Source organism: Lissotriton vulgaris, chromosome 6, assembly GCF_964263255.1.
Source record: "Lissotriton vulgaris chromosome 6, aLisVul1.2, whole genome shotgun sequence".
In the NCBI taxonomy this organism is placed as follows: Eukaryota; Metazoa; Chordata; class Amphibia; order Caudata; family Salamandridae; genus Lissotriton; species Lissotriton vulgaris.
In genome coordinates this window covers 89,639,586-89,662,378 of record NC_141694.1, presented here as the reverse complement: position 1 = coordinate 89,662,378, position 22,793 = coordinate 89,639,586, and the positions used below count along the sequence as shown (strand labels likewise).

Genomic DNA, 22,793 nt, shown 5'->3' with positions numbered 1-22,793 from the left:
TAGCCCTTGGGCTAGTCCAGTAGTTCTAGTGCCAAAGCCTCACACCCAGGGTGGTAAGAAAGAGATTAGGTTTTGCGTAGACTACAGAGGCCTCAATGCAGTCACTAAGACTGATGCCCACCCAATACCAAGGGCAGATGAACTTATAGATAGATTGGCTTCTGCCAACTACTTAAGCACATTTGACCTGACAGCTGGGTATTGGCAAATCAGGTTAGCTGAGGATGCCAAGCCCAAGACAGCATTTTCAACCCCTGGTGGGCATTATCAATTTGTGGTAATGCCCTTTGGTCTGAAAAATGCACCTGCCACCTTCCAAAGGCTGGTGAATCAAGTTCTCACTGGGCTGGATGACTTCTGTGCAGCATATCTTGATGATATAGCTGTCTTTAGTTCCACCTGGGAGGATCACCTGGTCCACCTGAGGAAAATGTTAGAGGCACTGCAAGCAGCAGGTCTCACTATCAAGGCCACAAAGTGGCAGATAGGGCAGACACAGGTTGTATACCTGGGCCACCTTGTAGGTGGAGGCCAGGTTCAGCCACTGGAGAGCAAAATACATTCCATCAAAGATTGGGCTCCTCCAACCACCCAGACTCAGGTTCGAGCTTTCTTGGGCCTGACTGGTTATTACAGGAAATTTGTCAGAAATTATGGATCAATTGTGACTCCACTTAATGAACTGACAAGTAAAAAGATGCCAAAGAAAGTTCAGTGGACAGCAGGCTGTCAAAAAGCATTCGATGACCTAAAGCAGGCCATGTGCACAGCACCTATCCTAAAGAGTCCAGACTACTCCAAACCATTCATTGTCCAAACAGTTGCTTCTGAGTTGGGTGTGGGAGCTGTTCTATCTCAACTGAATTTTGATGGTCATGACCAGCCCATTGCTTTTATAAGCAGAAGGCTGACCCCCAGAGAGAAAAATTGGTCAGCTATTGAGAGGGAGGCCTTTGCTGTGGTTTGGGCCCTGAAGAAACTGAGGCCATACTTGTTTGGCACTCATTTCAAGAATCAGACCGACCATAAGCCCCTCTTGTGGCTAAATCAGATGAAGGGTGAAAACCCCAAACTGCTTAGGTGGTCCATTTCCCTACACAGGATGGATTTTACAGTGGTGCATAGACCTGGCACTGATCATGGCAATGCAGATGGGCTCTCCAGGTATTTCCACTTACAGCAAGAAGACTCACCTGGTCAAGGTTAGTTTATTGTCCCAAAGTTGGGGGGGGAGGGGGGGGGGGGGGGTCATGTAGGAGAGTAGGGTCTGCAATCCTATGATCACCCCAGATTTTTGCTTTTTGCTTCACTGGTTTAAGACTTCTCTGGCTGTGGGCCTGCTAATCAGACCCACAGCCTTGCTGTTCTCTCACTAAATTGACACGTGTACCTTAGGTGCATTTACCAATTGGTACTGGGCCACCTTATCAGACCCTGTAACTCAGGGCATAGGTGTACCCAGGGCCTACCAGGGGCTGCAGCATGTATTATGCCACCCCTGGCTGGCCATCTAAATCTGACACACCTGGCTGCACGACAGCTGGGGCAAGGTGGTGTAATCACCCTTTGCTTGAGATATAGTATACCTATACCTAACCCTAAAATGGACACATAGATTCCTATCAGTCACTCCTATGGCAGGCCTTAACAATCCTGAAGGCAGAGTGCGTGGAATCATGTGAGATGGTGCTCTGGCATGAGCTGAGCCCGTTTGCAGCTTGCGGAACCAAGTCCTAATAGCTGTTCCATGATATCGCATAACATATACTCTTAAGTGCATTTTAATCCTCGTGGTTAAATGCCAACTCTGGTATCTCTTTATCAAAACATGTCGAGTAAGGTGTCATACGAATTGGAATACTAACCCCTCGCCAATTCTGGCGACGGGGTTAGCATTCCACCCTTCTAGAGGGACACGACATGTATGTAACTGTGAACCCCGGTTATAGTTATCTCAAGCCTCAGCATCACAAAATGGATGCTGCCACCACAGACACAAGTCTGACCTCCTGCTGCTGGGAGTCCTTCCAGCGAGGGGAGCTTGGACAAAGGGTTTACTGTCAGGGGCGGTGCTAGCACCATCCCAGACAGGGTTTTGTGTATCCTGGGTAGACAGGGCTTTACAGGAAGGTGACTGCAAGTGGCACCCCGGTGCTCACTACGCATCTGCCGTCTAGAACCAGTTCCAGGGGCACACCAGCCCCTGGCCTGGGGAAAGTCCGGCATGGGAGAGGGGTGTAACCACCCCCCTTCCTGGTCCCACCCCTAGGGCAGGACCTAGTCGCGTACCCACCCCTTTCTTTAGGATAAAGGCAGGAGCGGGGACCCTTCCAAATTAGATCATCTTTGAATCAAGAAACTACTTTCCACGAAAGGAACTCTCGACTCTTCTCAAGATTCTCCCTTGTGACTAAGGAGTAGTCACCCTGCATCCGCAGGCACCATCTAAGAACTCTGCGGTTTGCTGCACGTCCTTCCTCCGGAATCCGACTGACCAGCTCGACGAGACCCGGCTTCCCTGGCACCTCTGACCTCTACCTACCTCTACAGCTAAGCTGAGAACCGTAGGTGCGACGAGACCTCGAGGGAACGGCCATCATCAGAACTGCACGACTTCTATCCAGCACGACCGCCGAGGGATCCTCTGGTGAGTGCTTTGGGGTCCGAGAAGCCCCGACCCTGAGCAGCTCCAGCACCGAAGTCCAGCTACCCAGCATCCACGAGATCTGCGTGGGGCCCTTCTGCTTTTTGCTGCTCACCGCGTTGTTTGGCTACTAGCCCGCTGGCTTGTGGCCTTCCCGACGGCATCACCACTGCTGGTCTGGTTGCTCCAGACTGGCCCTTGCTCCCTTCCAAAAGAGGAGCACCCCGGACTCTCCTGGTCCACTCCAGACGCCATTTTAGGTCCACCACGTGGGCTTGAATTTGCCAAGACTTGTTGCCCCAATCCTGGGTCCAGCGACGTCGACAGTATCAACCATCGTGGGACAGCTCGCACCTCCATCCTGGTCGCCGACAACGCCTCCTGGTCCGTGAGACTGCAGAGCCCAGCGTCGCCCACTCACCTAGTCGAGGTGACTACCATCCGGTGCCCTCCTGGTGCCATCTGATCACTGGCTAGTGGTCACGAACTTGGTCCCCTCTTCTTTCAGGTGTCATCCATCTTCGATCCAGGCTTGGATCACTTCGAACAATCTTCACTGGTCGCCTGCCAGCAACTTCTTTCTTCAGGCTCCTGGTTCGTCAACGAGGATTCCCGACGTCTTTTCAGACCTATGCAGCTGCAGCCCCTGGGCTAGGTAACTTCTGCATTTCGGTGCCCCAGCATAGCCTCACTATCCAAGGGTCCAGATCCACTGTTGTTTTCGACCTACCTTATCGGGTTCGCCCGAGAACACTAACTTTGCTTTTACTAGCTCCCATAGACTTTGTCCCGCATCCCGCGTGAGAGTGCACACTCTGCACCCGAGTCCCCTAGGCCTCCTACTAGTAATCTGAAGGTTCAGTAACGTAGTACTAGCGATTCAAAAGCCTATTAGATTTGTACTTACCTGCTAGTAATTTCGCATTCCACTTTCATAGTATATGGTTTTTCGTGCCCCTCGGGCATTTGTGTAAATTGTGCAACTTAAAGTATTTTCGTAAGAGTTTTGTTGTGTGCTTAGTACCCTGTCCTCATAAAGAGTACAGGGCTGTTGTGATCTAAATAAATACACTGTTTATTTTCATAACACTTGTGTGGTGTCCTTTCACTTGGTGTTCAAGGGGTATATGTGATGGTATAACAGCTGGCTTAACACGCCCTCTAGAGTTTAGCCCGAAGACTGCTCGTATCCACGCTACTAGGATAGCTGGTCTATAAGGTTGACTTACAACCAATCACCATAAGGGTTGTTTGGACTGATACATAGTGATCACTAGAATAGTGAACACTGCACATCAGGCCAACTTCTCACAACCAGTCTCCCGTAAAACAGGATTAACAGACAAGGCTCCTTGTGGAAATAAAAATCTCCAAAGGCCGTCGGAAGTGGCGCCCAGCGGCACCGTTCCAATGCCAGAGTCGGACCAAGGGAAACATTGGGGGGCGGCTTCCACAGTGGGCCTTGGGGGAGACACCCGTGGGGCCGGCGCCGGTGAGGTCAACCGGCAACGACCCGGATCCGGTGAGGTCCTGCGGCCGAAGCTCCCGACCTGCTAGGGCCTCCGGCCGGGACCGTTGGGCCCGAAGGCGCCACGGAACCCGGCTGAGGAGGGAGGGACCTCATGGCCATGAGGTACCCGTCGATCTCCTCCGGCGTCGCGCAGTGCCCAGGGACCCGAATGTGGGGGGCAGGCAGCGACGCTTGCGACTCCCTCGGAGCCGTGTGAGCGGTGTCGCCCGAACCCCCGGCCGCATCGCGCGAGCGTTGGGTCGGAGGAACGATGATGCCTCTTACCTGAGGACTTGGATCCAGACGATCGGTGTCCACTCCCGGAGCTGCGATGACTCCGGTCCCTCGACCTCCCGTGGGACCGGGACCTGGAATGGCGCGGGGCCGACTGCTGGAGCTCCAGTCGCTTGCGAGACCACTCTCGCCTATCCTTAGACGTCAGGGCCCGGCAGTCGGAGCTGGTGCGATCGTCGTCGTGGTCGAGGCCTAAGCACTTCAGGCACCGGCGATGGGGGTCCGTAACAGACATCAGTCGGTCGCACTTCGAACAGGGCTTGAACGCGGGCATCCCTACCGGCACCGATAGAGTCGAAGACTCGAGGAAAGAAATTATCCAAAAGATCAAAAAGTTTAGTTAAAAAATGACTAGGGGTAGAGCTTCTCTGGATCTGTGCTAGCTGGCGCGGAAAAAAGAACTGACGTCAGCGCGCATGGGCAGAGTCTAAGTACTCCGACGACATCATTCCGGCGCTATCGACGCGGACGACGGACGCGGACGACGCCTACCGACGCACAGGGGTATTGCTACGCAAACATTTCCGGATCCAGTCTGACGCCTGGGGATATTCTAAGGTAAGGAATCTATCGCTAACGTGTCTCTTTTAGATGCTGCCTGACAAATGTCCTGCAAGGGAACGCCACGTCCCAAGGCAGTAGTGGCTGCAGTTGCCCTGGTCGAATGGGCAAGCAGTCCCACAGGAGGCTCCTTCTTGACCAAGGAGTAACATGCTTTGATGCACAGAACGACCCACCGGGAAATGGTCCGTTTGTGAACGGCCCGACCTTTTTTGCTGCCCATGTAGCCAACAAAGAGCTGACCACCCACCCAGAACTGTTTGTACGCTGCAGATAGAATGTGAGCGCACGTTTTGGGTCCAGACGGTGGAGCCTCTCCTCTTCCCTTGAAAGATGCGGAAAGAAAGTGGGCAAAGTGATAGTCTGCCTGAGGTGAAGGGCGTGACAACCTTTGGCAAGAAAGAAGGACGGGTCCTTAAAACCACCTTGTCTGGATCAACTGAAAGGAAAGGAGGTTTGGAATAAAGAGCCTGGAGCTCACTCACTCTTTTGGCAGAGGTGATAGCTACCAGGAACACAGTCTTTAAAGTGAGAAGACCTAAGGGACTGTTATGAAGGGGCTCAAAGCGAGCGCACATCAGAAAAGTCATGTCACAAGTTAAATCCCACCGAGGCATAACGAAAGGCACAGGCAAAAAAAAGTGCGTAATGCCTTTCAGGAAACGGTTAACAACCGGGAACTTAAAGAGAGAAGGTTGATCAGGAAGCCGCAGAAAGGCAGAGATGGTAGAAAGATAACCTTTGATAGTGCCCAGAGCAGAGCCCTACTGGGCCAAAGAGAGAAGGAACAGAAGGGCCTCAGAAAGAGGGGCAGAAAGTGGATCCACAGCCTTTGTTGTGCACCATGCACAAATTTGTTCCACCTGCAGGCGTATACCGTTTTAGTTGAGGGATGCCTGGCTGCTAGAATGACATCACAGACCTCGGGAGGAAGGTCAAAAGCTGTCAACTGTTACCGCTCAATCTCTCAATCTCCAAACATGGAGGTGGAGGCTGCACAGGTTCGGGTGAAGGACCTTCCTCTGCTGCTGCGACAGAAGATCCTCCCGAAGAGGCAGTTGGATCAGGGGCTCGATCGCCATGCTCAGTAGCTCGGGATACCAGTATCTTCGAGCCCAATCTGGAGCCACAAGAATGACTTGGGCCTGGTCGCGACAAATCTTCTTTAGCATGCTGGGCAGAAATGGTATAGGCGGAAAGGCGTACAATAGCCCGCAGCACCACTCACGTCGAAAAGCGTTGCCGAGCGAGCGGCGCCTTGGAAATTCCAACGCGCAGAATTGACAACATTGCACGTTCTCTTCTGTGGCGAATAGATTGAACCAAGGCTCTCCCCACTGCAGAAAGAGAGCTTGCGCCACGTCAGAGTTCAGAAGCCATTCGTGATCCATCATACACCGGCAGCTCAATTTGTTCGCCCTGGCGTTCAGAGAACCTACCAAGTGTTGAACCACCAAGGTAATGCCTTGATGTTCCAGCCATGTCCAGAGGCGCAGAGCCTCCTGACAAAGGGTCCAGGACCCCACCCGCCACGTTTGTTGCAATACCACATGGCGGTGGTGTTGTCCGTGAACACCTGCACCACACTTCCCTGGACAGAGGGAAGGAATGCCTTCAGTGCAAGTCGGATCGCCTGCAGCTCCAAAAGGTGGATATGGAGCCGGGACTCCGACGGAGACCAGAGGCCTCTTATCTCCGCCTCTAACAAGTGGCCTCCCCATCCCAGGAGGGACGCATCCATCACCACTGTGTGCTCCGGTTGGGGAAGGGAGAGGGATCTGCCACTGACCCAATCTCGATTTGTGAGCCACCACTGCAATTGTTGAGCAGTGCCCTCCGAGATCTGGACATGATCAGACAGGTTGACCTGATGCTGTGCCCACTGGAACTTCAGGTCCCACTGCAGAGCCTGCATATGCCATCTGGCTTGTTGAACTAGCAGGATGCAGGAGGCCATCAGGCCCAGGAGCCGGAGGGTTATCCTGACAAACCCGGGATAAAGAGGCCAAAAAATCGGAATCATAGCCTGAATATTCCGGACTCACTGCTCGGGAGGATAAACCCGAAACAGCGTAGAGTCCAGAACCGCTCCGATGAAGGGGAGCTTCTGAGAGGGACTCAGCTGAGACTTCAGCACGTTGATGGAGAACCCCAGCAGATGCAGGAGGTCGGCTGAAGTCTTAAGGTGGCTGACGACTGTTTGGGGCGAGCCCGCCTTCAGCAACCACTCGTCAAGGTAGGGGAAGACTGACACCCCTGACCTGCGCAGATGAGCTGCGACCACCGCCATCACCTTTGTGAACACCCGAGAGGCGCTGGTAAGGCCGAAGCGGAGCACGGCAAACTGAAAATGCTCCTGGCCTACCATGAACCGCCGTTAACGCCGGTGGGCCGGCAGGACAGGGATGTGAAAATAAGCGTCCTGCAAGTCCAACGCTACCATCCAGTCTCCAGGGTCTAGGGCAGCCAGGACCTGAGCCAGAGTCAGCATTTTGAACTTCTCCTTCTGGAGGAAGCGTATGACGTCCCAGAGGTCCAAGATGGGGCGCAGGGCCCCCTTGTCCTTCTTGGGCACCAGAAAGTAGTGGGAATTAAAACCACTCCCTACTTCCTGCCCGGGAATGCACTTGATGGCCCCTATGGCCAAAGGGCCGTGACTTCCTGTTGGAGAAGAACCAAATGATTCCCCCGACATGCGGTGGCACTGAGGTGGCATGGCTGGACGGGAGGACTGAAAGGGAAGGAAGTAACCCTTGCGGATTATCTGCAGCACACACTTGTCCGACGTAATGTCGCACCAGTGGGGGAGGTGGTGGCGGATCATGCCACCTACCGGCGTGGGGTGCTCCACGAAGCTCTGACTAGGAAGGTTTTGAGGTAGTAGCAGCGGGGGTGGAGGTAGACTGATCCGCACATTGATTCGCAGACCCGCCCCTGCGGAAGCCGCAACCACAGCGGCGCCCAGGCTGGTTTTGCACAGGCTTGTTGAAGGAACGTGCCTGGGTGACTCTGCCCTGGCCACGAAAGGAATCAAAACCATGAGTGGCCGGTTTCTTTGCAGAAAGACCCATGGACTTGGCCGTGGACTGCGCGTCCTTAAAGCGCTCCAATGCACTGTCGGCCTTATCGCCAAACAGGCAGGTGCCATCAAAGGGCATATCCATGAGCGAGCTCTGGACATCGGGCGAGAACCCAGTCGAACGCAACCAGGCGTGGCGTTGCAACGCCACAGTAGTAGAAATCGCCCTGCCCAACGAGTCAGCAGTGTCCAAGCCACACCGGATGGCCAACTTAGCCGCATCCTTCCCCTCAGCATTCGCCTGAGAAAGGACAGCCTGAACCTCCTCAGGACACTGTGGCAACACTGGAGCAACGGTATCCCACACAGCATGGGAGTAGCGGCCCAATTAGCAGGCGGTGTTCACCAACCGCAGCCCCAAGCTGGCCGAAGAGAACAACCGCTTGCCAAAATGTTCCAGTTTCTTAGAGTCCTTATCCGGCGGAGCAGTGGGAAAGGCACTTTGCGACGTCCAGGCCTGGATGACCAACCTCTCAGGCGTGGGATGAGTGTTCAGAAAGGCTGGGCCGCCAGGCCCCAAGGAGATTAGTTTTGAGGGCCACCGTGAGGAGGTTGAGGGCCTCAGCAGCCCGACGGAGCACCATCGTATAGGAAGCGACTTCTTCCATCGTGGGCGGGGGAGAGGCAAACCCCAGGTCAGAAGAGACCTAGAGGTCGCCAGCGTCCTCCAGATCGTCCATCATTGTCACACTGCCGAGCCAGAGGGTCCTCGGACCCTTCCCAGTCCTCCTCCACCTCTGGTGCAGGAGGGGCCGGTCGCGGCGGCTGAGCCGGAGCAGGGACACACAGCGTCGGAAACGGCGCCGAGAACAGCGCCAGCTGGGACCGGACCGGCGCCGCTTCCCAATGCGGATGCCAGGCGGGAACAAAATGATCCTGGAACCTGGGCAAGTGTGAAATTAACTGCACCCATTGAGGCGCCGAGTGTGGCGCTGGGGCCGAAGCCGGCAACGCTGCACCTCGTGGCGCCGGGGCCAGAGCCAACGGCGTAGGATCCAGTGGCGCCGAAGCTGGATCTGCCGGCGGCGCAGACGGTCCAACAGGATCTGGACATGGGACCGCTGGGCTAGATGGCGCACAGGCGGGAGCCCGAGGCCTAAAAAGGCGGTCCATGGAAGCAAGAAACACTTGCACATGTTTGGGAGTCGCCAAAGGACACGGGTAGGGCAGGTAGACTCCAGAGGAGCCCTAGGGGCAGAATCCCTGCCCCCCCTCGTCCGCCTCCAGGGAGCGACAGGGGGAACGTCGCAGAGCGAACACGCTTTTTCAATTTTTTTTTATGACATCGCTTACCGGAATCAGAGGGTGAAGACCTGGAGCCCATGGAACGACGACTAATGTTCCGGGAACGGCCCGCAGACCCGGAGCAGCGGTGTGACGAATGCTGGACCTCCAGCAATTTCCGGCGCTGCTGCCTCAAGACCTTCGGGCCATGGCTCGACTCTCGGCAGACCCAGGAGTCGTGATCAGTCTCCAGGCAGTAGAGGCAAACATCATGGGGGTCCGCCACCAACATACTACGGCGGCAGGCCCCGCAGGACTTAAATCCAGGCATCCCTATGTACACCAGGAGAAACAATGGGGGAGACAAAAGGCTCAAAGTAGTCAAAAAGTGACTTTGGTACGTGCTCTATCCGTATCTGCGCTTGCTGGAGCGGAAAAAGAAAGAACTGACGTCAGCGCGCATGGGGGGCGCCTAAGTAGTCTCCGTGATGTCATCTCGGCGCTTACAATGCCAGTGACGGGCGCAGAGCCGCAGAACGCCACCTATTGACACGCAGGGGTACTGCTAAGCAAATATTTCCGGATCCACTCTGACGCCTGGGGATATTCTAAGGTAAGGGATCTATCACTAACGTGTCTCTTTCAGATATTAGTATCTATGAAAGACCCAATGTTGGCTAAGTGAAGGCTTAAAAAAAAAAAAAGGTCTCTCTCTCCCACTATTTGGTCCCACCTATTACATCAAAACAGTTCTGTAAATGGTAGTCTCAAAGCACTTTAGATAAAAGCTATACCCTCTATCTGCTGTGATCTTACCTGCTTTGAATGCATCTATACAATCACCATTCTTTGGCACATGATGACATTGAGCATCTTTGAAGCATTCTACTCGCATGCTGAAGGTACATTAGGTGAAGTCAGTCAAAAATACAAAAGCAAACTTACTATAGAGAGGTTTTCAAGTGAGCACTGCTTCAAAGCTAAATAAAATGGCAGGAGAGCAGATATATTTGCACGCACACAGGTCAAGATGGCAGGATCCTCGGTCTCAAACTTCATGGCAAGCTTGATGAGTTCTATACCTTCTTTCACTGGGAGTGCCTGGTATGGATGGGTAAGGAAACCAGAAGTTACTTTTTTACACAGTAATGCTATTTGTCTCCATGAACATCTTTTGACATGCACTCCTCTGCTTTCCCCATCTAGACTGAAGTTTTAATGGCTCTTCATCCAGCCGAACAGCACCTTTTACAATTAGGTCCACTGCCCGGGCTACACGATGGACTGATCATCTCATACAACAGACTGTTTTATACCTCTAAAGTATACAATAACTAAAACATTCCATGACTACAAGCTAAAAACATGCAATGGCTTATTCAGTGTGAACATTAAAGAAAGAGTTATTTATAACACCAGTTTTCCAACATAAGTATATTAAGTAAACTCAAAAAGAATATCTCTACACATATGCAGGAACTATGAACACTTTTTGAAAAGGGTTCTTTCACAAACACACAATACCAATGTAAAATCTTTGAGCAAAAACACATTACATAACCTAAAACCGTGAAAAATCTAAATGGATTTTAATACACCTGGAATTGTGTTGCTACTCAGTCAGCTATAAAATTGTACTGTTACATTAAGATTATATCAACCTTTCAAGTGGGTCCCTCATGCCTTTTCTACCACGCTGTCATGAAGACCCCAAAAAAGCAGATATGGCATTTATTTACTTTTTTTCCATGGAAATGAACATTTTAAAGACATTTTGCTTTAAATAAATAAATAATTAATTAATTAATTAATTGTGTGCTTACATATCGCAGGACTCACTCCCGAAGGGGTACCTCCGCGCTTCGACCGCTGCGAAACCCTTCCTGGCTTCCCTGAGAGATGGTCCCTTAGTGGGTATCTCCAGGGTGAGACCAGGCATCCCCGGCGGTCTGGTGGGGCCGTTAGTGAAGATGAGGCAAGCTAGTGCCCAGAGTTGCCGAGTGTGATCGCTGATCAGAGTGGGCACCGAGGCGAGAGAATTATCGAGTCCGCTGACCCTGGTCCGGAAACCTGCCGCGTCGGGAATCGAACCCTGGTCCCGGGCCGTCCTCTGCTCTCGGGTGTGCCGCCTCTAACCAGTGAGCCACACTACTTCGCTTTGGAGGGTAAGGCTTACATTTGTCTGCCTTTGAGACATCAGCGTTTTCTAAAGGCTATTTTTCAGATACTGATCCATTTTTCAGCACTTCAACCGGTCACACTTTTTGTGAGGAAATCGGGTGTATTATATTGTGTGGTTGGGCAGCCTCAACATTTAATACACTTCTCAACCACTTTAAGACCCTTTGCTTTTATTTACTTTCAGCTTAACCCTGGGTAGCTGAGGTTCTGAGCGGCAAGGCTTACACAAAGGAATAACTATAAAACATTCAAACAGAACCAAAACAATTGAAGAACTAGAGTAGACACCAAAGTAATCCGACACCAATTTATAAATATTGACTGGGTTTTATGTATTTTTTTACACGCCACAACAAATTTACATGGTATAGTAAATCTAAGCAGGACACTAAAATGCAAACAAGCTTTGGCGAATTCAACAAATTAGACAAACGTTTTCACTAAAAAAGTCTGGGCCAGTTGTAATGCAATTAATTGGAGTCGCTTTAAGTGACCAACTTCAATAAGGGACCCAGTCAGGGGGTACCACGAGGTCCTGAGACACACTTGCCTCAGCAGGTGAAGCAGTCTTCAGTCAGTTTAAGGCACTTTCATCCTTTCAATGGTTCTCCGACGGCAGTGGTCCTGATGCAAAGGGAAGAAGGATGCTGAAGGTGCTCAGAGGAGGCTTTGGATTTGATACGGGCGAAGAGGGTCTTGCTGAGACTACTCCTCAGTCCATTAAGGAGGTGAGGAGTTCCTGGTCACAAGTTTGACGTCCCTTGAAAACCTCTAGGTGCTGGCAGAAGTCCAGTCATCACTGGATTATCAGCCGTCCAATATAGCAGTCATGGGCCAATCCTTAAAGGTTTGATATCTCATCTTCTGGAGGTCGGAGCTACTTTTCAACGACACTCCAAGGTTCAGCGAACTTAGGTGCAACGTTGTGCGTTGGGTCTGGGCTTTGGGTGCTGCAGGTTCAAGACTTTCTGCAATCAACTTGACCCAGCTGGCTTCATCAGCTCGTGTCCCTGTGCTGTAAACAGGAGGCCAGCTCACTGAACCTTGGAGTCTCTGGGCTGGGCTTAGGCTGATCTCTGGAGACGACTTCCCCACGAGCAGGACACAGCAGGCACAGTCCCTCACCTTTGCTAGGCAACAGGTTCAGCAGTAGCAGTCCACGCCGGTGTAGCCTCTCTTTGTTGATTATAAGGTGCAGCTGGACAGTCGTCCTTCAGTCGGTTTTCCAGTCCAATTGAGATTTGAGTTCAGGTTGCAAGGGGTGCCCTACTAATGCTCAGAAAAAGCCTTAAGGGTGTGATGTGGTTGGTAGCCAATGAGCTACCAGGTTCCCTCCCAAATGATGACTGCTTCCTGCAAGGTGTGGATCTGGGCACCCCAGGATGCACCATTCTGCCCACTTCCAAAATGGCAGGACCCCCCTCCCGGCATGTGAAGCTCCCTAGCCCAACCCAGAGGTGTGGCTGCCAAGGAGGCTACATGCCCCTGGAAAACAACTTTGGCAACTGCTTTCCCCTCTTCTACCTCACCGGCCAGCCTGTCCGTCTGAACAATAATGAAAATCCACTTCCAAGTGTTACCCATTTGCCCTTTCAAGGTGGCTTCTCCTTTGAAGCTCAACGTATGGATCAACATCCATGTGCCTTCCTGAAGGAGAGATGTGACACCTCCTTCCAGAGCAGGTCCCCATTGTATCTTTTCCTGGAAGTCATTGGCATGCCTCCCCAAGAGGGGAGAAAGCAGTCTCAGCAACGGGGCACCATGTGCAACCAGTAAGGGCACAGGGGACTAAAGACAACAAAGAGGCAACCCTGCTAAAGTTGCACATTGCAACTTCTTACATTTATTTCGATCTGAGGATAACTCACTTTGGTCGCACAATTTTAAATTTAGCACAGCTGAGAGATCAGCATGTAACTCTGCACTCGCCAACAGGGTGATCAACTAGTTCCACAATAAACAAGCATTTACAATGCAATAGGCCTTGCATTTCCGCAACTTTAAGCTGGCATTGTTAATGTCCATGCTTTTTATTTAAATTTAAAAAACCAAAACATAAATAAAAGGCATTGTCGTTTACAATGCCAACATCTCAAACTTGCTACACGAGTAGAAATCCCGACTGGATTAAGTCAGCCTTTCATCCTTGGTGTGTTCATTAAGTAACAACTGCCAGTTACAGCGCTTCGAAATAGAAGAGGTGTGGCACCAAAGCCTACATAAAATACAGTACGAATTATTAACTGTAATAAGATCATCATTTTACTGGAAGTCCCAGGTCTGAGGGCTATTGGTAAGATAAGGTAACAGAACTTCCTGGAAAGAGAAAACACCTGTCCTCTTCCCAATTATTCCCCCTTAAATATCAATTTAATGTACTTGTAACGGCCATGGGAACTTCTTGATGTTCAAACAGACACGCCCCTATAGTTCCTTTTCACTTGCTGTACTTAGAGGTGCAACTAGAGACAAATTTCTGGAGGGGAGGGGGGATGGGTGGGGTGAGGACAATTCTTCCACGAATGGGCAGCGTCGACATGCAGGGGTTCTAAGAAGGGGTGAAAGAGCAACAAAGCCTTGAACAAATAAATGGTCTTTTACAGACCTGTGAATTAACTCAAAAACTGCCTGAGTGTGTGCCCAGGAAGCTGTCCCAGCCCGGGCTGATACACACGAGACGGAGGGGGTGAAGCCCTTAATTCCCAATGCTAACCTAGAAGCACAAGTTACTTACCCTGGGTAGCGATATATCTGTAAGAAACATTGGTAGTGATAGATTCCTTACCTTAGAATTACCCCCAGGCTTCAGACTGGATCCGGAAAGTTTTTGTCAGCAGTACCCCTGAGCATCGGAAGGTGGCGTTGTGCGGCTCCACGTCCGTCGTTGGTGCCAAGATGACGCAGTGGCAGCTACTTTGACACCGCTGTCGCACGCTGACGTAAGTTCTATACACGACTTTCCGTGCCAGGAACACAGAGCCATGAAAGATACTGCCCCACTGGTGCCTTGAAACTAGGGCCCTGAAAGGAATGACATTAACCCTAGAAATCAGTTCGCAGAACGGGGAGGATGGGTGGGGTGGTATGGAATCAATCACTACTAATGTTTCTTCCAGATATATTGTTACCGAAGTTAAGTAAATTGTGCATCTGAAAGAAACACGTAGTGATAGATTCCTTACCTTCGAATAGATACCCAGGCAATACCAACCCCGGTGGTGGGTCTGCGAACCAAGATCACACCAGAAAGTCCTGGAGAACAGAACGGCCAAAGAAGCCTTCTCTCCGGACTTGGCTGTCCAGCCAGCAATGCTTGCTAAACGTGTGCAGCGAGGTCCACGCAGCTGCCTGACATATGTCATGCAAGAGAACTCCCCGTCGCAAAGCAGTGGTGGCTGCCGTCGCCCTGGAAGAATGGGGACGTAGACCCACCGGAGGCTCCTTTATAATTTTTCACGTCTTTATGCACAGAACAACCCACCGAGAGATGGTCTGCTTGTGCACTGCCCGACCTTTCTTGGCGCCCACGTAGCCAACAAAGAGCTGGTCATCCACCCGGAACTGCTGAGTGCGGTTCAGGTAGAATGAGAGTGCATGTTTTAGGTCCAGATGGTGGAGCCTCTCTTCCTCTTTCGAGGGAGGTGGAAAGAAAGTGGGCAAAGTGATGGTCTGCCCGATATGAAAGGCAGTGACAACCTTTGGCAGAAAAGAAGGACGAGACCTTAGAACAACTTTGTCTGGATGGACAGTGAGAAAGAGCGAAAAGGAGGTTTAGAAGAAAGAACCGGGAGCTCACTCACTCTTCTGGCAGAGGTGATGGCAACCATGAAAGCAGTCTTTAAAGCGAGTAGCTGAAGAGGACAGTGGTGAAGTGGCGCAAAGGGAGCACACATTAGATATGTCAGAACCACGTTCAAGTCCCACTGAGGCATTATTAAAGGAACAGGAGGGAAAAGAGGAGTAATGCCTTTTAAGAATCTACTTACAATAGGGGACTTGAAATGGTAAGGCTGATCTGGAAGCCGTAAAAAGGTTAAAATGGCAGAGAGATAGTCCCTAATAGTGCCTGTGAGAAGTTGGCCTGATATATGATGCTCACTAGTTCTAGTGATCACCTTGTATCAGTCCAAACAACCCTTATGGTGATTGGTTGTAAGTCAACCTTATAGACCAGCTATCCTAATGGTAGCATGGACAAAGCAGGCTTGGGCTAAACTCTTTTGGCATGTGAAGCCAGCAGTTTTACCACATATAACCCCTTGAATACCAAGTGAAAGGACACCACACAGGTTGTTATGAAAATAAACAAGTATTTATTAACTAACATACACCTCTGAACTCTTTATGAGGTCAGAGGGCTAAGCACATGACAAACTCTTAAGAAAAATACGTTTAAGTTGCACGATTTACAATGGTGCCCTAGGGGCACGACAAACCATATACTAAGTAAGTGGAATGTGAAAGTCAATCAAAGGAATGGAGCTGTCCAGAGGCTGTAGGATCGCTGGGATCATGCTATACTAACTTGAGGTAAGTACTAGGAGGCCCACGGAACGCGTGTGCAGAGTGTGAACTCACACGCAAGATGCGTACAAACGTCTATGAATAGTACAGTTTTAAGAAAAGGTGAGTACGGACGTCCCTGACTAGATAGGACTAAAACGACTGTGGAACTGGACACTAGGAGAGTCAAGCTACCCTTGAGCACCGAGATGCTCGTGTTACCTCACCCACAGCCTGCGGGTGCATAGGTGCCAAGTCGTGTTGGGTTCCGGCGTTGAAGTCTATGGAGCCTGGAGGAAAAGATGCTGCAGGCGGTCAGGAGGAAGATGTCCGGTGTGATCCAAGGGTGGATCAGTGACGAGAAGAACCTGAAAGCAGAGTGGACAATGTTCAAAGTCACTAGCCAGTGACTGGAGTGGAACCAGGAGAGGAACCAGATGTCGTCGTTGCGATCAGGTGATGGTGGACGTTTGTCAGCGGTGTCGTCTCCGGATTCGGGTTCAACAGGCCTTGGCAAAGGCAACCCACGCGATGAGTGGAAACGGCGTCTGGAGTGGACCAGGAGGGTCCGGGGTGCTCCTCTTTTAGAAGGGAGCAAGGGCCAGTCTGGAGCAACCAGACCAGCAGTGAAGTTGTCAGGTTTCGTCGTCTAGGAGGTCACAAGCCAGCCGGCAAGTGACCAGACAACACGTCGAGCAGCAACCAGGCAGAAGGGCCCCACACAGATCTCGTGGATGCTGGAGGGCTGGTCTTCGGTGCAGGAGCTGCTCGGGGTCGGGGCTTCTCAGTCCCCAAAGCACTTGGACGAGGATGCCTCTAAAGTCGTGCTGGAGCGAAGTGCTGCTTCTTTCAAGTAGGCCGGTCCCACGTGTCTCGTCGCACCCACGGGTCTCAGCTGTGCTGCAGATGTGGGTAGAGGTCGGAGAGGTCTGGGAGTCCGGGTCTCGTCGGGCTCTGAAGTCTGGATCCTGGCAGGAAGACGACAAAGGGAAGCCGCTGTACGCTGATGGTGCCTGCTTGTGCAGGGTGGACACTCCTTGCCCACAAGGGAGATTTTCTTCAGTCTTCTGTGGAGCAGAACGTCAAAGTCCAGAGTTTCTTCTTGTAGAGTTGATCAGGTTAATCTAATTTGGAATGGGACCAGCTCCTACCTTTATCCGGCTAAAGGGGGCTGCACTACGACTAGGTCCCTCCCCTGGGTGGGACCAGGAAGGGGGGTGGTTACACCCCCTATCCTTTGTCCGGTCTTGCGTTAGCTCTGGGGCTGGAGTGCCCCAGGAACTGGTTTAGACCGGAGTATGCACAGGGACACCTTGTGTGCCCCAGGCATGTCTCATTCCTTTCAGCCCTGTCCTACCTAATACACAAAATCCTGTCTGGGGTGGTGCTAGCACCTCCCAAGGCAGGAAACCCTTTGTCCAAGCCTCCCTCGCTGGAAGGACTCCCAGCAGCAGGAGGTCAGACTTGTGTCTGTGCTGGCAGCATTCATTTTGTGATGCTGAGGCTCAAGTTAACTTTAACCGGAGTTCACAGTTACATACATCTTGTGTCCCTCTAGAAGGGTGGAATGCTACCCCCCGTCGCCAGAATTGGCGAGGGAGTAGTATTCCAATTCGTATGACACCTTACTCGACATGTTTTGATAATGCTATACCAAAGTTGGCAATAACAGCGAGGATTATAATGCACTTAAGAGTATATGGTATAGCGTTATCATGGAAACAGCTAAAGGACTTGGTTCCGAAAGCTGCAGACAGGCTCAGCTCATGCCAGAGCACCATCTCACATAATTCCAAGCACTCTGCCTTCAGGATTGATAAGGCCTGCCATAGGAGTGACTGATAGGAGGATATGTGTCCATTTTAGGGTTAGATATAGGGATACTATATCTAAAGCAAAGGGTGATTACACCACCTTGCCCCAGCTGATTGATCAGACAGTTGTGTCAGATTTGGTTGGCCAGCCAGGGGTGGCATAATACATGCTGCAGCCCCTGGTAGGCCCTGGGTCCAGCTATGCCCTGGGTACCTAAGGTACACTGTACAGGGACTGATAAGGTGACTCAGTATCCAATTAGATATGTACCTAGAGTACATGGAATCCATTTTACAAAGAGAGCAGTAGGCCTGGGGTCCTGAATAGCAGGGCCCCAGGTCAACTAAGTCGAAAAACTAGCAAAACACCAGGCAAAAAGTTGGGGGCAACCATAGTCAGATATCCACCTTCCTACAGTGCCCAGAGCAAAGCCCTGCTGGGCCAAAGAAAGTAGGAATAGAATGCCCTCTGAAAGAGGGGCAGAAAGGGGATCCACAGACTTTGCTGTGCACCATGCCACAAATTTGTTCCACCTGCAGGCGTATACCGATTTTGTGGAGGGACGCCTGGCTGCCAGAATGACATTACAGACTTCAGGAGGCAAGTCAAATGGCCTTAACTGCTGCCGCTCAATCTCCACGCATGTAAGTGGAGACTGGACAGGTTTGGGTGGAGGACAGTACCCTGCTGCTGCGACAGAAGGTCCTCCTGAAGGGGCAGACGAATCGGGGGATCGACAGACAGGCTGAGTAGCTCGGGATACCAGAACCTATGTGCCCATTCCGGAGCCACAAGATTGACTTGGGCCCGGTCGCTTCTGATCTTCTTCAGCACTCTGGGAAGAAGTGGTATGGGCGGAAAGGCGTACAACAGACCACAACTCCACTCGCGACAAAAAGTGTCTCAGAACGAGTGCCGCCTTGGAAATTCCAAAGCGCAGAACTGATGACATTGCACGTTCTCTTCTGTGGGGAATAGATCTAACCAAGTCTCTCCCCACTGCTGAAAGAGGCCTGGCGCCACGTCCGAGTTCAGACACCCTGTTTGTTGCAGTACCACATGGTGGTGTTATACGTGAACACCTGCACTACATTCCCCCGGAAAGAGGGGAGGAATGCCTTCAGTGCAAGCCGGATCGCCAGCAGCTCCAGAAGGTTGATATGGAGCTGGGACTCCGCCGGAGAACAGAGGCCTCTGATCTCCACCTCTCCCATGTGGCCTCCCCAGCCCTGGAGGGACGCGTCTGTCACAACTACGTGCTCCAGTTGGGGTAGGGAGAGGGAGCTGCCGCTGACCCAATCTCGGTCCGTGAGCCACCACTGCAACTGTCTTGCAGTGCCCTCCGAGATCAAGACATGGTCGGACAAGTTACCCTGATGCTGGGCCCACTGAAACTTCATGTCCCACTGCGGATCCTGCATCCGCCACTTTGTGTGATGCACCAGAAGGATGCAGGAGGCCATCAGACCCAGGAGACGCAGCGTCAACCTGACCGAAACTCAGGATAACGGCTGAAAGATCGGAATCAGAGCCTGAATATCCGGAACCCGCTGTTCGGGTGGATAAATCCGAAACTGCGCAGAGTCTAGAACTGCTCCAATGAAGAGGAGGTTCTGAGAGGGACACAGGTGTGACTTCGGCACATTGATGGAGAACCCCAGCAGATGCAGGAGGTCGGCCATAGTGTGGAGGTGGCTGACGACTGTCTGGGGTGAGCCTGCCTTCAACAACAAGTTGTCGAGGTAGGGGAAGACAAAACCCTAACCTGCGCAGATGAGTTGCGACCACTGCCATTACTTTAGTTAACACCCGTGGGGCGCCAAAGAGGCGACGGCCATCAAACAGCATGTCCATAAGGGTGTTCTGGACATCAGCCGAAAAGTTGGCGGACCTCAGCCAGGCGTGGCGACGAATCGCCACTGTCGTTGCCATCGCTCTACCTAGCGAGTCCGTTGTATCTAGCCCACATCGGATTAAGTACCGTGCCGCATCTCGACCCGCCGCAAGGGCTTGGGCGAATTTAGTCCGGGCCTCCTCCGGACATTGTGGCAGCACGTACGCGACCGAGTCCCACAGAGAGTAGGTATAACGGCCCAAGAGGCACGCGGTGTTAAGGGACCGCAACCCCAAACTCAGTGAAGAGAACATCTTTTTGCCTTACTGTTCGTTCCTCTTGGATTCCCGATCGCGGGGGAGCCGTCTGGAATGCGTCTGGGAGTTAGAGGCCTGTATGACCAGGCTCTCGGGAGTGGGGTGGGTGGACAGGAAGCAAAGGTCGCCCCGAGGCGAACGGTGGCATATGGCCACGCTCCTATCTACAGGGGGACCTGTAGCGGGCCTGGACCAGGTGCCCAGAAGCATGTCAGACAAGGCTGTGAGAAGTTGGCCTGATATGCAGTGCTCACTATTCTAGTGATCACTATGTATCAGTCCAAACAACCCTTATTGATGATTGGTTGTAAGTCAACCATAGACCAGCTATCCTAGTAGCATGGACAAGAGCAGTCTTTAGGCTAAACTCTAGAGGGCGTGTTAAGCCAGCTGTTATACCATCACATATACCCCCTTGAACACCAAGTGAAAGGACACCACACAAGTTGTTATGAAAATAAAAGTATATTTATTTAGGACACAACAACCCTGGACTCTTTATGAGGACAGGGTGCTAAGCACAATACAAAGCTCTTGTGAAAATACGCAAAGTCGCACAATTTACACAAATGCCCGAGGGGCACGAAAACCATATACTACAAAAGTGGAATGCAAAATTACTAGCAGGTAAGTACTACTCTAATAGGCTTTAGGATCGCTAGGACTGGACTACTGAACCTTCAGATTACTACCAGGAGGCCTAGGGAGATCAGGTGCAGAGTGGGCACTCTCACGCGGGATGCGGGACAAAGTCTATGGATGCTAGATTTCGTAAAGTTAGTGTTATCTGACTAATCCGACTCGGTAGAACTGAAACGAAAAAGGATCTGGACCCTTGGATAGTGAGGCTATGCTGGAGCACCGAAATGCTGAGGTTACCTAGCCCAGGGGCTGCGGATGCATAGGTCTGGAAAGACGTCGGGAATCCTTGTTGCAGTATATGGAGCCTGAAAGAAGAAGTTGCTGGCAGGCGACCAGTGTTGAAGTTCGAAGTGATCCAAGCCTGGATCGAAGATGGAAGACACCTGTAAGCAGAGGGGACCAAGTTCTGAATCACTAGCCAGTGATTAGATGGGCACCAGGATGGCACCGGATGGAGTCACCTCGACCAGGTGAGAGGGCGACGCTGGGCTCTGCAGTCTCACGGACCTGGAGGCGTTGTCGGCGACCAGGATGGAGGTGCGAGCTGTCCCACGATGGTTGCTGCTGTCGACGTCGCTGGACCCAGGATTGGGGCAACAAGTCTTGGCAAATTCAAGCCCATGCGGTGGACTCAAAAGGGCGTCTGGAGTGGACCAGGAGGGTCCGGGGTGCTCCTCTGTTGGAGGGGAGCAAGGGCCAGTCTGGAGCAACCAGACCAGCGGTGTTGTCGTCGTGGTGCGTCGTCAAGAGGGCCACAAGTCAGCAGGCAAGTAGCCGGACAACGCGGTGAGCAGCAAAGAGCAGAAGGGACCCACGCAGATCTCGTGGATGCTGGGGGGCTGAAGAACAAGTTACTTACCTTCGGTAACGCTTTTTCTGGTAGATACAATATCTGCCTGTAGATTCCTCACCTTGTGAATATCCCCCTTGCGCCAGCAACGTTCGGAAAATTCTTCGTAGCACGCCGGCGTGGACGACGTCATAGGAGCACGGCATCGCTCGCGACTCCGTCTGACGTCACCGACTCCATATAAGGACCACGTCGGCGTGATGACGTCAGTTCCGCCCTTTTTTCCGTGCCTTCGAGGCACCCGGACGGACCAACCAGTACATATATATGTATATACACAATGTACACAGCACATGCAAATCAAAAGCAATTAAAGTGCATGTGAGAAGGTGGCCTGATATGCAGTGCTCACTATTCTAGTGAACACTATGTATCAGTCCAGCAACCCTTATTGATGATTGGTTGTAAGTCAACCTTATAGACCAGCTATCCTAGTAGCGTGGATACGAGCAGTCTAAGGCTAAAGACTCGAGAGGGCGTGTTAAGCCAGCTGTTTACCACACATATACCCCTTGAACACCAAGTGAAAGGACACCACACAAGTGTTATGAAAATAAACAGTTATTTATTAAAGATCACAACAGCCCTGTACTCTTTATGAGGACAGGGTACTAAGCACAAACCAAAACTCTTACAAAAATACTTAAGTTAGCACAGTATATACAAATGCCCGAGGGGCACGGAAAACCATATACTCTGAAAGTGGAATGCGAAATTACTAGCAGGTAAGTACAGTACTAATAGCTTTTGGAATCGCTAGGACTTGACTAGGGAATCGTTAGATTACTTCTAGGAGGCCTAGGGGACTCGGGTGCAGTGTGTGCACTCTCACGCGAGATGCGGACAAAAGTCTATGGTAGCTAGAAATTGAAAAGTTAGTGTTTTCGGGCGAACCCGACCTGGTAGGGAGAAAACGAAAGTAGATTCTGACCCTTGGATAGTGAGGCTATGCTGGGGCACCGAAATGCCGAAGTTACCTAGCCCAGGGGCTGCAGCTGCATAGGTCTGAAAAGACGTCGGGAATCCTCGTAGACGGACCAGGAGCCGGAAGAAAAGATGCTGGCCGGTGACCAGTGAAGAAAGTTCAGTTGGATCCAAGCCTGGATCTCGAAGATAGATGACACCTGAAAGCAGAGGGGACCAAGTTCGAGACTACTAGCCAGTAGTCAGTGGGCACCAGGAGGGCACCGGATGGTAGCCACCTCGACAAGGTGAGTGGGTGACGCTTGAGCTCGAAGATCTCACGGACCAGGAGGCGTTGTCGGCGACCAGGATGGAGGATCGAGCTGTCCCACGAAGATAGAAGCTGTCGGCGTCGCTGGACCCAGGATTGGGCAAC

General features: G+C 51.7%; 1 protein-coding gene across 1 annotated transcript in view; it reads right to left on the bottom strand.

Annotated features, from left to right (window-relative positions):
* Window positions 1-22,793, bottom strand: part of LOC147706847 (exportin-5-like) — a 2,027,127-nt gene that overhangs the window by 1,177,726 nt on the left and 826,608 nt on the right. The window contains exon 15 of the mRNA XM_086926003.1: window positions 10,258-10,413. Within this exon, the coding sequence (XP_086782129.1) occupies window positions 10,258-10,413 (156 nt within the window). The remainder of the gene's footprint in view (window positions 1-10,257; window positions 10,414-22,793) is intronic.